This window comes from Oncorhynchus gorbuscha, unplaced genomic scaffold (assembly GCF_021184085.1).
Source record: "Oncorhynchus gorbuscha isolate QuinsamMale2020 ecotype Even-year unplaced genomic scaffold, OgorEven_v1.0 Un_scaffold_383, whole genome shotgun sequence".
Taxonomy (NCBI): Eukaryota; Metazoa; Chordata; class Actinopteri; order Salmoniformes; family Salmonidae; genus Oncorhynchus; species Oncorhynchus gorbuscha.
In genome coordinates, this window is record NW_025745232.1 from 604,180 (window position 1) to 619,629 (window position 15,450).

The following is a 15,450-nucleotide window of genomic DNA, read 5'->3' on the forward strand; positions in this document are numbered from 1 at the left end:
GGGCCTGATCAGAGCCTGGAGGTACTGAGGTGCCGTTCCCCTCACAGCTCCGTAGGCAAGCACCATGGTCTTGTAGCGGATGCGAGCTTCAACTGGAAGCCAGTGGAGAGAACGGAGGAGCGGGGTGACGTGAGAGAACTTGGGAAGGTTGAACACCAGACGGGCTGCGGCGTTCTGGATGAGTTGAAGGGGTTTAATGGCACAGGCAGGGAGCCCAGCCAACAGCGAGTTGCAGTAATCCAGACGGGAGATGACAAGTGCCTGGATTAGGACCTGCGCCGCTTCCTGTGTGAGGCAGGGTCGTACTCTGCGGATGTTGTAGAGCATGAACTTTGTGAATAACATTTTAATCTACAGTTTAGGCTACAATTATGCTGTGAGGTGTAACTTCACTCCTAAAGCAACCACTCTACTGTAGTTTATGGGTTATAAAAGCGTGGGAATGGAGTTACAGTTTCACCTTGTGGGAGAAAAAAAAAACGAGCATAATCTCGCGATAGACCAAGTCCAACCCCATTCTTGTCTATTGTGAGAGTTTTTCTATTCTCGCGCGATTTCGCAACTTTCCCACGGCTATTGTGGCGTCTGCCCTCTGTCCGCCTCTCCTCTCCCTTTTTTTTTTTTCCTACTCTCGTTTATATCTGTTCCCGTTCTTCTGTTCGTCCCAGCGGCGGTGGGAATGGATTTGAGATCTCGCGATTGTTGGGATCTCGCGATTGTTGTAGAAGTTCCAGTGGAAAATGGCGCCCGTTGTGACGGGGTAAGTGTTGAAATTCAGAGCAACAAAAAAAAAAACAATATGAAAGGAAAGAACCGTTTAAAAAGTTAACTTTCTTTGTTTTTTTGGGGGTAAACTTGAGTTTCCTAACCACTTTGTTACACTCGTTTTTGTTAGATAGCTTTGAAAGTGCTTTATTAAATTGGCGTCGCGCACTTATTGCTACTTTTGTGTCAATGTTAAGTGCGGTGTTAGCTAGCCACAACGAAAAGCTAGCCAACTAACTACCTCTTTTTATCCGCCAGTAATAATATATCTAACTATTTTATTTATTTTAGCTACATTTTATGTCCAGATCACCTAGTCATTATGGATTTGCTGAGTTCAATTAAACAATGTTTTTATATTTGTTCAATGTTGCCTATTTCATTTTTTACTAATCATGTAAAGTAACAAAGACAGTATTAAGTCGTATTTGTCCGACAAAAAAAACTGGCAACAAAGTTAGATTTTAACTTCACTGATTTGAATCGTTCACTATTATTATTATTATTATTATATTATATGCCACCTGCAGCATAATTCAAATATACTGTGTTTTTCTTCATGGTAACACTCACCTGTTAATAGTCATGGTGTTTGCTAGAATTGTGACAACTTTATAATTAAACTTTATCTAGTATAACGTGGAGCTGATAGAAAAGTACCTCGTTTTGTTTTCTTCAACAGGAAGTTTGGTGAGCAAGCTCCACCGCAGCGCCTGACGAGGTAAGGAAACGTTCCCACCACACGTTTCATAACTCGTCGGTCTCATTTAAACGTGAGAAACGTCTAGCTTCCACCTTCACAGCGTTTATATTACTAAGGTGTAGAGCCACTTATCCACATTCATTTCTTCCACTTTGCCATCAGATTTATTTTACACCCGTTTCTATATTACACACCATTCATACTGCAACTCAAGTGTCTAAGAGCATTTATTTATTTTATTTAACCGGGCAAGTCAGTTATGAATATGTTCTCATTTACAATGACGGCCTACGGGGGTTAACTGCCTTGTTCAGGGGCAGAAGCACAGAACTTTTTTACCTTGTCAGCTCTGGGATTCGATCTAGCAACCTTTTGGTTACTGGCCCAACGCTCTAACCACTAGGCTACCTGCCTCCTCTAACCACTAGGCTACCTGCCTCCTCTAACCACTAAGGCTACCTGCCTCCTCTAACCACTAAGGCTACCTGCCTCCTCTAACCACTAAGGCTACCTGCCTCCTCTAACCACTAAGGCTACCTGCCTCCTCTAACCACTAAGGCTACCTGCCTCCTCTAACCACTAAGGCTACCTGCCTCCTCTAACCACTAAGGCTACCTGCCTCCTCTAACCACTAAGGCTACCTGCCTCCTCTAACCACTAAGGCTACCTGCCTCCTCTAACCACTAAGGCTACCTGCCTCCTCTAACCACTAAGGCTACCTGCCTCCTCTAACCACTAAGGCTACCTGCCTCCTCTAACCACTAAGGCTACCTGCCTCCTCTAACCACTAAGGCTACCTGCCTCCTCTAACCACTAAGGCTACCTGCCTCCTCTAACCACTAAGGCTACCTGCCTCCTCTAACCACTAAGGCTACCTGCCTCCTCTAACCACTAAGGCTACCTGCCTCCTCTAACCACTAAGGCTACCTGCCTCCTCTAACCACTAAGGCTACCTGCCTCCTCTAACCACTAAGGCTACCTGCCTCCTCTAACCACTAAGGCTACCTGCCTCCTCTAACCACTAAGGCTACCTGCCTCCTCTAACCACTAAGGCTACCTGCCTCCTCTAACCACTAAGGCTACCTGCCTCCTCTAACCACTAAGGCTACCTGCCTCCTCTAACCACTAAGGCTACCTGCCTCCTCTAACCACTAAGGCTACCTGCCTCCTCTAACCACTAAGGCTACCTGCCTCCTCTAACCACTAAGGCTACCTGCCTCCTCTAACCACTAGGCTACCTGCCTCCTCTAACCACTAAGGCTACCTGCCTCCTCTAACCACTAAGGCTACCTGCCTCCTCTAACCACTAAGGCTACCTGCCTCCTCTAACCACTAAGGCTACCTGCCTCCTCTAACCACTAAGGCTACCTGCCTCCTCTAACCACTAAGGCTACCTGCCTCCTCTAACCACTAGGCTACCTGCCTCCTCTAACCACTAGGCTACCTGCCTCCTCTAACCACCAGGCTACCTGCCTCCTCTAACCACCAGGCTACCTGCCTCCTCTAACCACCAGGCTACCTGCCTCCTCTAACCACCAGGCTACCTGCCTCCTCTAACCACCAGGCTACCTGCCTCCTCTAACCACCAGGCTACCTGCCTCCTCTAACCACTAGGCTACCTGCCTCCTCTAACCACTAGGCTACCTGCCTCCTCTAACCACTAGGCTACCTGCCTCCTCTAACCACTAGGCTACCTGCCTCCTCTAACCACTAGGCTACCTGCCTCCTCTAACCACTAGGCTACCTGCCTCTGTGTGGTTCTGTATCCCGGTGCCTCTGTGTGGTTCTGTACCCGGTGAATCTATGTAGCTCTGTACCCCGGTGGTTCTGTACCCCGGTGCCTCTGAAGTTGTCGACAGAACGTTCTTGTTTGATTGTGTTCAATAAATTTTGTCTGAACGTTGTTTTTCCCCCTATAGAGAGGCCATGAGAAACTACCTGAAGGAGAGGGGAGACCAGACCTTACTCATACTACACGCTAAAGTGGCACAGAAGTCTTACGGCAACGAGAAGAGGTCTGTACGAGAGAGAGAACGGTATTCATGGTGTCTCTGTATGAGAGGGAGAACGGTATTGATGGCGTCTCTGTATGAGAGAGAGAACGGTATTCATGGTGTCTCTGTATGAGAGGGAGAACGGTATTCATGGTGTCTGTATGAGAGACAGAACGGTATTCATGGTGTCTCTGTGTGAGAGAGAACGGTATTCATGGTGTCTCTGTGTGAGAGAGAACGGTATTCATGGAGTCTCTGTATGAGAGACAGAACGGTATTCATGGTGTCTCTGTATGAGAGGGAGAACAGTATTCATGGTGTCTCTGTATGAGAGAGAGAACGGTATTCATGGTGTCTCTGTATGAGAGAGAGAGAACGGTATTCATGGTGTCTCTGTGTGAGAGAGAGAGCGGTAATTCATGGAGTCTCTGTATGAGAGAGAGAGCAGGGTATTCATGGTCTCTCTGTATGAGAGAGAGAGAAAACAGTATTCATGGTGTCTCTGTATGAGAGAGAGAACGGTATTCATGGTGTCTCTGTAGTTGATAGTGTGTGTATTCATGGTGTCTCTGTAGTTGATAGTGTGTGTGTATTCATGGTGTCTCTGTAGTTGATAGTGTGTGTGTATTCATGGTGTCTCTGTAGTTGATAGTGTGTGTGTATTCATGGTGTCTGTAGTTGATAGTGTGTGTGTTCATGGTGTCTGTAGTTGATAGTGTGTGTATTCATGGTGTCTGTAGTTGATAGTGTGTGTATTCATGGTGTCTCTGTAGTTGATAGTGTGTGTGTACATGGTGTCTGTAGTTGATAGTGTGTGTGTATTCATGGTGTCTCTGTAGTTGATAGTGTGTGTGTACATGGTGTCTGTAGTTGATAGTGTGTGTATTCATGGTGTCTCTGTAGTTGATAGTGTGTGTGTATTCATGGTGTCTGTAGTTGATAGTGTGTGTGTATTCATGGTGTCTCTGTAGTTGATAGTGTGTGTGTTCATGGTGTCTCTGTAGTTGATAGTGTGTGTATTCATGGTGTCTCTGTAGTTGATAGTGTGTGTGTACATGGTGTCTGTAGTTGATAGTGTGTGTGTATTCATGGTGTCTCTGTAGTTGATAGTGTGTGTGTATTCATGGTGTCTCTGTAGTTGATAGTGTGTGTGTGTATTCATGGTGTCTCTGTAGTTGATAGTGTGTGTGTGTATTCATGGTGTCTGTAGTTGATAGTGTGTGTATTCATGGTGTCTGTAGTTGATAGTGTGTGTATTCATGGTGTCTGTAGTTGATAGTGTGTGTATTCATGGTGTCTCTGTAGTTGATAGTGTGTGTGTATTCATGGTGTCTGTAGTTGATAGTGTATGTATTCATGGTGTCTCTGTAGTTGATAGTGTGTGTATTCATGGTGTCTGTAGTTGATAGTGTGTGTATTCATGGTGTCTCTGTAGTTGATAGTGTGTGTATTCATGGTGTCTCTGTAGTTGATAGTGTGTGTATTCATGGTGTCTGTAGTTGATAGTGTGTGTGTATTCATGGTGTCTGTAGTTGATAGTGTGTGTGTATTCATGGTGTCTGTAGTTGATAGTGTGTGTGTGTTCATGGTGTCTCTGTAGTTGATAGTGTGTGTGTGTTCATGGTGTCTCTGTAGTTGATAGTGTGTGTGTGTGTTCATGGTGTCTCTGTAGTTGATAGTGTGTGTGTGTGTGTATTCACGGTGTCTCTGTAGTTGATAGTGTGTGTGTGTGTTCATGGTGTCTCTGTAGTTGATAGTGTGTGTGTATTCATGGTGTCTCTGTAGTTGATAGTCTGTGTGTATTCATGGTGTCTGTAGTTGATAGTGTGTGTATTCATGGTGTCTGTAGTTGATAGTGTGTGTATTCATGGTGTCTCTGTAGTTGATAGTGTGTGTGTTCATGGTGTCTGTAGTTGATAGTGTGTGTGTATTCATGGTGTCTCTGTAGTTGATAGTGTGTGTGTGTTCATGGTGTCTCTGTAGTTGATAGTGTGTGTGTTCATGGTGTCTGTAGTTGATAGTGTGTGTATTCATGGTGTCTGTAGTTGATAGTGTGTGTATTCATGGTGTCTCTGTAGTTGATAGTGTGTGTGTACATGGTGTCTGTAGTTGATAGTGTGTGTGTATTCATGGTGTCTCTGTAGTTGATAGTGTGTGTGTATTCATGGTGTCTCTGTAGTTGATAGTGTGTGTGTGTATTCATGGTGTCTCTGTAGTTGATAGTGTGTGTGTGTATTCATGGTGTCTCTGTAGTTGATAGTGTGTGTGTGTATTCATGGTGTCTCTGTAGTTGATAGTGTGTGTATTCATGGTGTCTCTGTAGTTGATAGTGTGTGTGTATTCATGGTGTCTGTAGTTGATAGTGTATGTATTCATGGTGTCTCTGTAGTTGATAGTGTGTGTATTCATGGTGTCTGTAGTTGATAGTGTGTGTATTCATGGTGTCTCTGTAGTTGATAGTGTGTGTATTCATGGTGTCTCTGTAGTTGATAGTGTGTGTATTCATGGTGTCTGTAGTTGATAGTGTGTGTGTATTCATGGTGTCTGTAGTTGATAGTGTGTGTGTTCATGGTGTCTCTGTAGTTGATAGTGTGTGTGTGTTCATGGTGTCTCTGTAGTTGATAGTGTGTGTGTGTGTTCATGGTGTCTCTGTAGTTGATAGTGTGTGTGTGTATTCACGGTGTCTCTGTAGTTGATAGTGTGTGTGTGTGTTCATGGTGTCTCTGTAGTTGATAGTGTGTGTGTATTCATGGTGTCTCTGTAGTTGATAGTGTGTGTGTATTCATGGTGTCTGTAGTTGATAGTGTGTGTATTCATGGTGTCTGTAGTTGATAGTGTGTGTATTCATGGTGTCTCTGTAGTTGATAGTGTGTATGTATTCATGGTGTCTCTGTAGTGTATAGTGTGTGTGTATTCATGGTGTCTCTGTAGTTGATAGTGTGTGTGTTCATGGTGTCTGTAGTTGATAGTGTGTGTGTATTCATGTTGTCTCTGTAGTTGATAGTGTGTATTCATGGTGTCTCTGTAGTTGATAGTGTGTGTGTGTGTTCATGGTGTCTCTGTAGTTGAGTGTGTGTTCATGGTGTCTCTGTAGTTGATAGTGTGTGTATTCATGGTGTCTCTGTAGTTGAGTGTGTGTGTTCATGGTGTCTGTAGTTGATAGTGTGTGTATTCATGGTGTCTCTGTAGTTGAGTGTGTGTGTTCATGGTGTCTCTGTAGTTGATAGTGTGTGTGTGTTCATGGTGTCTGTAGTTGATAGTGTGTGTATTCATGGTGTCTCTGTAGTTGATAGTGTGTGTGTATTCATGGTGTCTGTAGTTGATAGTGTGTGTATTCATGGTGTCTCTGTAGTTGATAGTGTGTGTGTCTTCATGGTGTCTGTAGTTGATAGTGTGTGTATTCATGGTGTCTGTAGTTGATAGTGTGTGTGTTCATGGTGTCTCTGTAGTTGATAGTGTGTGTGTATTCATGGTGTCTCTGTAGTTGATAGTGTGTGTGTATTCATGGTGTCTCTGTAGTTGATAGTGTGTGTGTGTTCATGGTGTCTGTAGTTGATAGTGTGTGTATTCATGGTGTCTGTAGTTGATAGTGTGTGTGTGTTCATGGTGTCTCTGTAGTTGATAGTGTGTGTGTATTCATGGTGTCTCTGTAGTTGATAGTGTGTGTATTCATGGTGTCTGTAGTTGATAGTGTGTGTATTCATGGTGTCTCTGTAGTTGATAGTGTGTGTATTCATGGTGTCTGTAGTTGATAGTGTGTGTGTGTGTATTCATGGTGTCTCTGTAGTTGATAGTGTGTGTGTATGTATTCATGGTGTCTCTGTAGTTGATAGTGTGTGTGTATGTATTCATGGTGTCTCTGTAGTTGATAGTGTGTGTGTATGTATTCATGGTGTCTCTGTAGTTGATAGTGTGTGTGTATGTATTCATGGTGTCTGTTGTTGATAGTGTGTGTGTGTGTATTCATGGTGTCTGTAGTTGATAGTGTGTGTGTATTCATGGTGTCTCTGTAGTTGATAGTGTGTGTATTCATGGTGTCTCTGTAGTTGATAGTGTGTGTGTGTTCATGGTGTCTGTAGTTGATAGTGTGTGTGTATTCATGGTGTCTGTAGTTGATAGTGTGTGTGTATTCATGGTGTCTCTGTAGTTGATAGTGTGTGTGTGTGTGTTCATGGTGTCTGTAGTTGATAGTGTGTGTGTATTCATGGTGTCTGTGGTTGATAGTGTGTATTCATGGTGTCTGTAGTTGATAGTGTGTGTGTATTCATGGTGTCTCTGTAGTTGATAGTGTGTGTGTATTCATGGTGTCTCTGTAGTTGATAGTGTGTGTGTGTTCATGGTGTCTGTAGTTGATAGTGTGTGTATTCATGGTGTCTCTGTAGTTGATAGTGTGTGTGTTCATGGTGTCTGTAGTTGATAGTGTGTGTGTATTCATGGTGTCTGTAGTTGATAGTGTGTGTGTGTGTATTCATGGAGTCTGTAGTTGATAGTGTGTGTGTGTGTATTCATGGTGTCTCTGTAGTTGATAGTGTGTGTGTATGTATTCATGGTGTCTCTGTAGTTGATAGTGTGTGTGTATGTATTCATGGTGTCTCTGTAGTTGATAGTGTGTGTGTATGTATTCATGGTGTCTCTGTAGTTGATAGTGTGTGTGTATGTATTCATGGTGTCTCTGTAGTTGATAGTGTGTGTGTATTCATGGTGTCTCTGTAGTTGATAGTGTGTGTGTGTGTGTATTCATGGTGTCTCTGTAGTTGATAGTGTGTGTGTGTATTCATGGTGTCTCTGTAGTTGATAGTGTGTGTGTATGTATTCATGGTGTCTCTGTAGTTGATAGTGTGTGTATTCATGGTGTCTCTGTAGTTGATAGTGTGTGTGTATGTATTCATGGTGTCTCTGTAGTTGATAGTGTATGTATTCATGGTGTCTCTGTAGTTGATAGTGTGTGTATTCATGGTGTCTCTGTAGTTGATAGTGTGTGTATTCATGGTGTCTCTGTAGTTGATAGTGTGTGTGTATTCATGGTGTCTCTGTAGTTGATAGTGTGTGTATTCATGGTGTCTGTAGTTGATAGTGTGTGTATTCATGGTGTCTCTGTAGTTGATAGTGTGTGTATTCATGGTGTCTGTAGTTGATAGTGTGTGTATTCATGGTGTCTGTTGTTGATAGTGTGTGTGTGTGTATTCATGGTGTCTGTAGTTGATAGTGTGTGTGTATTCATGGTGTCTCTGTAGTTGATAGTGTGTGTATTCATGGTGTCTCTGTAGTTGATAGTGTGTGTGTGTTCATGGTGTCTGTAGTTGATAGTGTGTGTGTATTCATGGTGTCTGTAGTTGATAGTGTGTGTGTATTCATGGTGTCTCTGTAGTTGATAGTGTGTGTGTGTGTGTTCATGGTGTCTGTAGTTGATAGTGTGTGTGTATTCATGGTGTCTGTGGTTGATAGTGTGTATTCATGGTGTCTGTAGTTGATAGTGTGTGTGTATTCATGGTGTCTCTGTAGTTGATAGTGTGTGTGTATTCATGGTGTCTCTGTAGTTGATAGTGTGTGTGTGTTCATGGTGTCTGTAGTTGATAGTGTGTGTATTCATGGTGTCTCTGTAGTTGATAGTGTGTGTGTTCATGGTGTCTGTAGTTGATAGTGTGTGTGTATTCATGGTGTCTGTAGTTGATAGTGTGTGTGTGTGTATTCATGGAGTCTGTAGTTGATAGTGTGTGTGTGTGTATTCATGGTGTCTCTGTAGTTGATAGTGTGTGTGTATGTATTCATGGTGTCTCTGTAGTTGATAGTGTGTGTGTATGTATTCATGGTGTCTCTGTAGTTGATAGTGTGTGTGTATGTATTCATGGTGTCTCTGTAGTTGATAGTGTGTGTGTATGTATTCATGGTGTCTCTGTAGTTGATAGTGTGTGTGTATTCATGGTGTCTCTGTAGTTGATAGTGTGTGTGTGTGTGTATTCATGGTGTCTCTGTAGTTGATAGTGTGTGTGTGTATTCATGGTGTCTCTGTAGTTGATAGTGTGTGTGTATGTATTCATGGTGTCTCTGTAGTTGATAGTGTGTGTATTCATGGTGTCTCTGTAGTTGATAGTGTGTGTGTATGTATTCATGGTGTCTCTGTAGTTGATAGTGTATGTATTCATGGTGTCTCTGTAGTTGATAGTGTGTGTATTCATGGTGTCTCTGTAGTTGATAGTGTGTGTATTCATGGTGTCTCTGTAGTTGATAGTGTGTGTATTCATGGTGTCTCTGTAGTTGATAGTGTGTGTGTATTCATGGTGTCTGTAGTTGATAGTGTGTGTGTGTGTATTCATGGTGTCTGTAGTTGATAGTGTGTGTGTATTCATGGTGTCTCTGTAGTTGATAGTGTGTGTGTATTCATGGTGTCTCTGTAGTTGATAGTGTGTGTGTATTCATGGTGTCTCTGTAGTTGATAGTGTGTGTGTGTTCATGGTGTCTGTAGTTGATAGTGTGTGTATTCATGGTGTCTGTAGTTGATAGTGTGTGTATTCATGGTGTCTCTGTAGTTGATAGTGTGTGTATTCATGGTGTCTGTAGTTGATAGTGTGTGTATTCATGGTGTCTGTTGTTGATAGTGTGTGTGTGTGTGTATTCATGGTGTCTGTAGTTGATAGTGTGTGTGTATTCATGGTGTCTCTGTAGTTGATAGTGTGTGTGTGTTCATGGTGTCTGTAGTTGATAGTGTGTGTGTGTTCATGGTGTCTGTAGTTGATAGTGTGTGTGTATTCATGGTGTCTCTGTAGTTGATAGTGTGTGTGTGTGTATTCATGGTGTCTCTGTAGTTGATAGTGTGTGTGTGTGTGTTCATGGTGTCTGTAGTTGAGTGTGTATTCATGGTGTCTGTAGTTGATAGTGTGTGTGTATTCATGGTGTCTCTGTAGTTGATAGTGTGTGTGTATTCATGGTGTCTCTGTAGTTGATAGTGTGTGTGTGTTCATGGTGTCTGTAGTTGATAGTGTGTGTATTCATGGTGTCTCTGTAGTTGATAGTGTGTGTGTTCATGGTGTCTGTAGTTGATAGTGTGTGTGTATTCATGGTGTCTGTAGTTGATAGTGTGTGTGTGTGTATTCATGGTGTCTGTAGTTGATAGTGTGTGTGTATGTATTCATGGTGTCTCTGTAGTTGATAGTGTGTGTGTATGTATTCATGGTGTCTCTGTAGTTGATAGTGTGTGTGTATGTATTCATGGTGTCTCTGTAGTTGATAGTGTGTGTGTATGTATTCATGGTGTCTCTGTAGTTGATAGTGTGTGTGTATGTATTCATGGTGTCTCTGTAGTTGATAGTGTGTGTGTATTCATGGTGTCTCTGTAGTTGATAGTGTGTGTGTATTCATGGTGTCTCTGTAGTTGATAGTGTGTGTGTACATGGTGTCTGTAGTTGATAGTGTGTGTATTCATGGTGTCTCTGTAGTTGATAGTGTGTGTGTATTCATGGTGTCTGTAGTTGATAGTGTGTGTGTATTCATGGTGTCTCTGTAGTTGATAGTGTGTGTGTTCATGGTGTCTCTGTAGTTGATAGTGTGTGTATTCATGGTGTCTCTGTAGTTGATAGTGTGTGTGTACATGGTGTCTGTAGTTGATAGTGTGTGTGTATTCATGGTGTCTCTGTAGTTGATAGTGTGTGTATTCATGGTGTCTGTAGTTGATAGTGTGTGTATTCATGGTGTCTCTGTAGTTGATAGTGTGTGTGTATTCATGGTGTCTGTAGTTGATAGTGTATGTATTCATGGTGTCTCTGTAGTTGATAGTGTGTGTATTCATGGTGTCTGTAGTTGATAGTGTGTGTATTCATGGTGTCTCTGTAGTTGATAGTGTGTGTATTCATGGTGTCTCTGTAGTTGATAGTGTGTGTATTCATGGTGTCTGTAGTTGATAGTGTGTGTGTATTCATGGTGTCTGTAGTTGATAGTGTGTGTGTATTCATGGTGTCTGTAGTTGATAGTGTGTGTGTGTTCATGGTGTCTCTGTAGTTGATAGTGTGTGTGTGTTCATGGTGTCTCTGTAGTTGATAGTGTGTGTGTGTGTTCATGGTGTCTCTGTAGTTGATAGTGTGTGTGTGTGTGTATTCACGGTGTCTCTGTAGTTGATAGTGTGTGTGTGTGTTCATGGTGTCTCTGTAGTTGATAGTGTGTGTGTATTCATGGTGTCTCTGTAGTTGATAGTCTGTGTGTATTCATGGTGTCTGTAGTTGATAGTGTGTGTATTCATGGTGTCTGTAGTTGATAGTGTGTGTATTCATGGTGTCTCTGTAGTTGATAGTGTGTGTGTTCATGGTGTCTGTAGTTGATAGTGTGTGTGTATTCATGGTGTCTCTGTAGTTGATAGTGTGTGTGTGTTCATGGTGTCTCTGTAGTTGATAGTGTGTGTGTTCATGGTGTCTGTAGTTGATAGTGTGTGTATTCATGGTGTCTGTAGTTGATAGTGTGTGTATTCATGGTGTCTCTGTAGTTGATAGTGTGTGTGTACATGGTGTCTGTAGTTGATAGTGTGTGTGTATTCATGGTGTCTCTGTAGTTGATAGTGTGTGTGTATTCATGGTGTCTCTGTAGTTGATAGTGTGTGTGTGTATTCATGGTGTCTCTGTAGTTGATAGTGTGTGTGTGTATTCATGGTGTCTCTGTAGTTGATAGTGTGTGTGTGTATTCATGGTGTCTCTGTAGTTGATAGTGTGTGTATTCATGGTGTCTCTGTAGTTGATAGTGTGTGTGTATTCATGGTGTCTGTAGTTGATAGTGTATGTATTCATGGTGTCTCTGTAGTTGATAGTGTGTGTATTCATGGTGTCTGTAGTTGATAGTGTGTGTATTCATGGTGTCTCTGTAGTTGATAGTGTGTGTATTCATGGTGTCTCTGTAGTTGATAGTGTGTGTATTCATGGTGTCTGTAGTTGATAGTGTGTGTGTATTCATGGTGTCTGTAGTTGATAGTGTGTGTGTGTTCATGGTGTCTCTGTAGTTGATAGTGTGTGTGTGTTCATGGTGTCTCTGTAGTTGATAGTGTGTGTGTGTGTTCATGGTGTCTCTGTAGTTGATAGTGTGTGTGTGTGTGTATTCACGGTGTCTCTGTAGTTGATAGTGTGTGTGTGTGTTCATGGTGTCTCTGTAGTTGATAGTGTGTGTGTATTCATGGTGTCTCTGTAGTTGATAGTGTGTGTGTATTCATGGTGTCTGTAGTTGATAGTGTGTGTATTCATGGTGTCTGTAGTTGATAGTGTGTGTATTCATGGTGTCTCTGTAGTTGATAGTGTGTATGTATTCATGGTGTCTCTGTAGTGTATAGTGTGTGTGTATTCATGGTGTCTCTGTAGTTGATAGTGTGTGTGTTCATGGTGTCTGTAGTTGATAGTGTGTGTGTATTCATGTTGTCTCTGTAGTTGATAGTGTGTATTCATGGTGTCTCTGTAGTTGATAGTGTGTGTGTGTGTTCATGGTGTCTCTGTAGTTGAGTGTGTGTTCATGGTGTCTCTGTAGTTGATAGTGTGTGTATTCATGGTGTCTCTGTAGTTGAGTGTGTGTGTTCATGGTGTCTGTAGTTGATAGTGTGTGTATTCATGGTGTCTCTGTAGTTGAGTGTGTGTGTTCATGGTGTCTCTGTAGTTGATAGTGTGTGTGTGTTCATGGTGTCTGTAGTTGATAGTGTGTGTATTCATGGTGTCTCTGTAGTTGATAGTGTGTGTGTATTCATGGTGTCTGTAGTTGATAGTGTGTGTATTCATGGTGTCTCTGTAGTTGATAGTGTGTGTGTCTTCATGGTGTCTGTAGTTGATAGTGTGTGTATTCATGGTGTCTGTAGTTGATAGTGTGTGTGTTCATGGTGTCTCTGTAGTTGATAGTGTGTGTGTATTCATGGTGTCTCTGTAGTTGATAGTGTGTGTGTATTCATGGTGTCTCTGTAGTTGATAGTGTGTGTGTGTTCATGGTGTCTGTAGTTGATAGTGTGTGTATTCATGGTGTCTGTAGTTGATAGTGTGTGTGTGTTCATGGTGTCTCTGTAGTTGATAGTGTGTGTGTATTCATGGTGTCTCTGTAGTTGATAGTGTGTGTATTCATGGTGTCTGTAGTTGATAGTGTGTGTATTCATGGTGTCTCTGTAGTTGATAGTGTGTGTATTCATGGTGTCTGTAGTTGATAGTGTGTGTATTCATGGTGTCTGTTGTTGATAGTGTGTGTGTGTGTATTCATGGTGTCTGTAGTTGATAGTGTGTGTGTATTCATGGTGTCTCTGTAGTTGATAGTGTGTGTATTCATGGTGTCTCTGTAGTTGATAGTGTGTGTGTGTTCATGGTGTCTGTAGTTGATAGTGTGTGTGTATTCATGGTGTCTGTAGTTGATAGTGTGTGTGTATTCATGGTGTCTCTGTAGTTGATAGTGTGTGTGTGTGTGTTCATGGTGTCTGTAGTTGATAGTGTGTGTGTATTCATGGTGTCTGTGGTTGATAGTGTGTATTCATGGTGTCTGTAGTTGATAGTGTGTGTGTATTCATGGTGTCTCTGTAGTTGATAGTGTGTGTGTATTCATGGTGTCTCTGTAGTTGATAGTGTGTGTGTGTTCATGGTGTCTGTAGTTGATAGTGTGTGTATTCATGGTGTCTCTGTAGTTGATAGTGTGTGTGTTCATGGTGTCTGTAGTTGATAGTGTGTGTGTATTCATGGTGTCTGTAGTTGATAGTGTGTGTGTGTGTATTCATGGAGTCTGTAGTTGATAGTGTGTGTGTGTGTATTCATGGTGTCTCTGTAGTTGATAGTGTGTGTGTATGTATTCATGGTGTCTCTGTAGTTGATAGTGTGTGTGTATGTATTCATGGTGTCTCTGTAGTTGATAGTGTGTGTGTATGTATTCATGGTGTCTCTGTAGTTGATAGTGTGTGTGTATGTATTCATGGTGTCTCTGTAGTTGATAGTGTGTGTGTATTCATGGTGTCTCTGTAGTTGATAGTGTGTGTGTGTGTGTATTCATGGTGTCTCTGTAGTTGATAGTGTGTGTGTGTGTATTCATGGTGTCTCTGTAGTTGATAGTGTGTGTGTATGTATTCATGGTGTCTCTGTAGTTGATAGTGTGTGTATTCATGGTGTCTCTGTAGTTGATAGTGTGTGTGTATGTATTCATGGTGTCTCTGTAGTTGATAGTGTATGTATTCATGGTGTCTCTGTAGTTGATAGTGTGTGTATTCATGGTGTCTCTGTAGTTGATAGTGTGTGTATTCATGGTGTCTCTGTAGTTGATAGTGTGTGTATTCATGGTGTCTCTGTAGTTGATAGTGTGTGTGTATTCATGGTGTCTGTAGTTGATAGTGTGTGTGTGTGTATTCATGGTGTCTGTAGTTGATAGTGTGTGTGTATTCATGGTGTCTCTGTAGTTGATAGTGTGTGTGTATTCATGGTGTCTCTGTAGTTGATAGTGTGTGTGTATTCATGGTGTCTCTGTAGTTGATAGTGTGTGTGTGTTCATGGTGTCTGTAGTTGATAGTGTGTGTATTCATGGTGTCTGTAGTTGATAGTGTGTGTATTCATGGTGTCTCTGTAGTTGATAGTGTGTGTATTCATGGTGTCTGTAGTTGATAGTGTGTGTATTCATGGTGTCTGTTGTTGATAGTGTGTGTGTGTGTGTATTCATGGTGTCTGTAGTTGATAGTGTGTGTGTATTCATGGTGTCTCTGTAGTTGATAGTGTGTGTGTGTTCATGGTGTCTGTAGTTGATAGTGTGTGTGTATTCATGGTGTCTGTAGTTGATAGTGTGTGTGTATTCATGGTGTCTCTGTAGTTGATAGTGTGTGTGTGTGTGTTCATGGTGTCTGTAGTTGATAGTGTGTGTGTATTCATGGTGTCTGTAGTTGATAGTGTGTATTCATGGTGTCTGTAGTTGATAGTGTGTGTGTATTCATGGTGTCTCTGTAGTTGATAGTGTGTGTGTATTCATGGTGTCTCTGTAGTTGATAGTGTGTGTGTGTTCATGGTGTCTGTAGTTGAT

The 15,450-nt window shown here is 42.0% G+C and overlaps 1 protein-coding gene across 1 annotated transcript in view; it reads left to right on the top strand.

The window, feature by feature from the left end:
* Positions 1 to 729: 729 nt before the first annotated feature.
* Positions 730 to 15,450, top strand: part of LOC124018043 (recombining binding protein suppressor of hairless-like) — a 35,596-nt gene continuing 20,875 nt past the window's right edge. Inside the window, exons 1-3 of the mRNA XM_046333305.1 lie at positions 730 to 760; positions 1,448 to 1,486; positions 3,388 to 3,483. Coding sequence (XP_046189261.1) covers positions 741 to 760; positions 1,448 to 1,486; positions 3,388 to 3,483 — 155 coding nt within the window. The 5' untranslated portion in view covers positions 730 to 740. The remainder of the gene's footprint in view (positions 761 to 1,447; positions 1,487 to 3,387; positions 3,484 to 15,450) is intronic.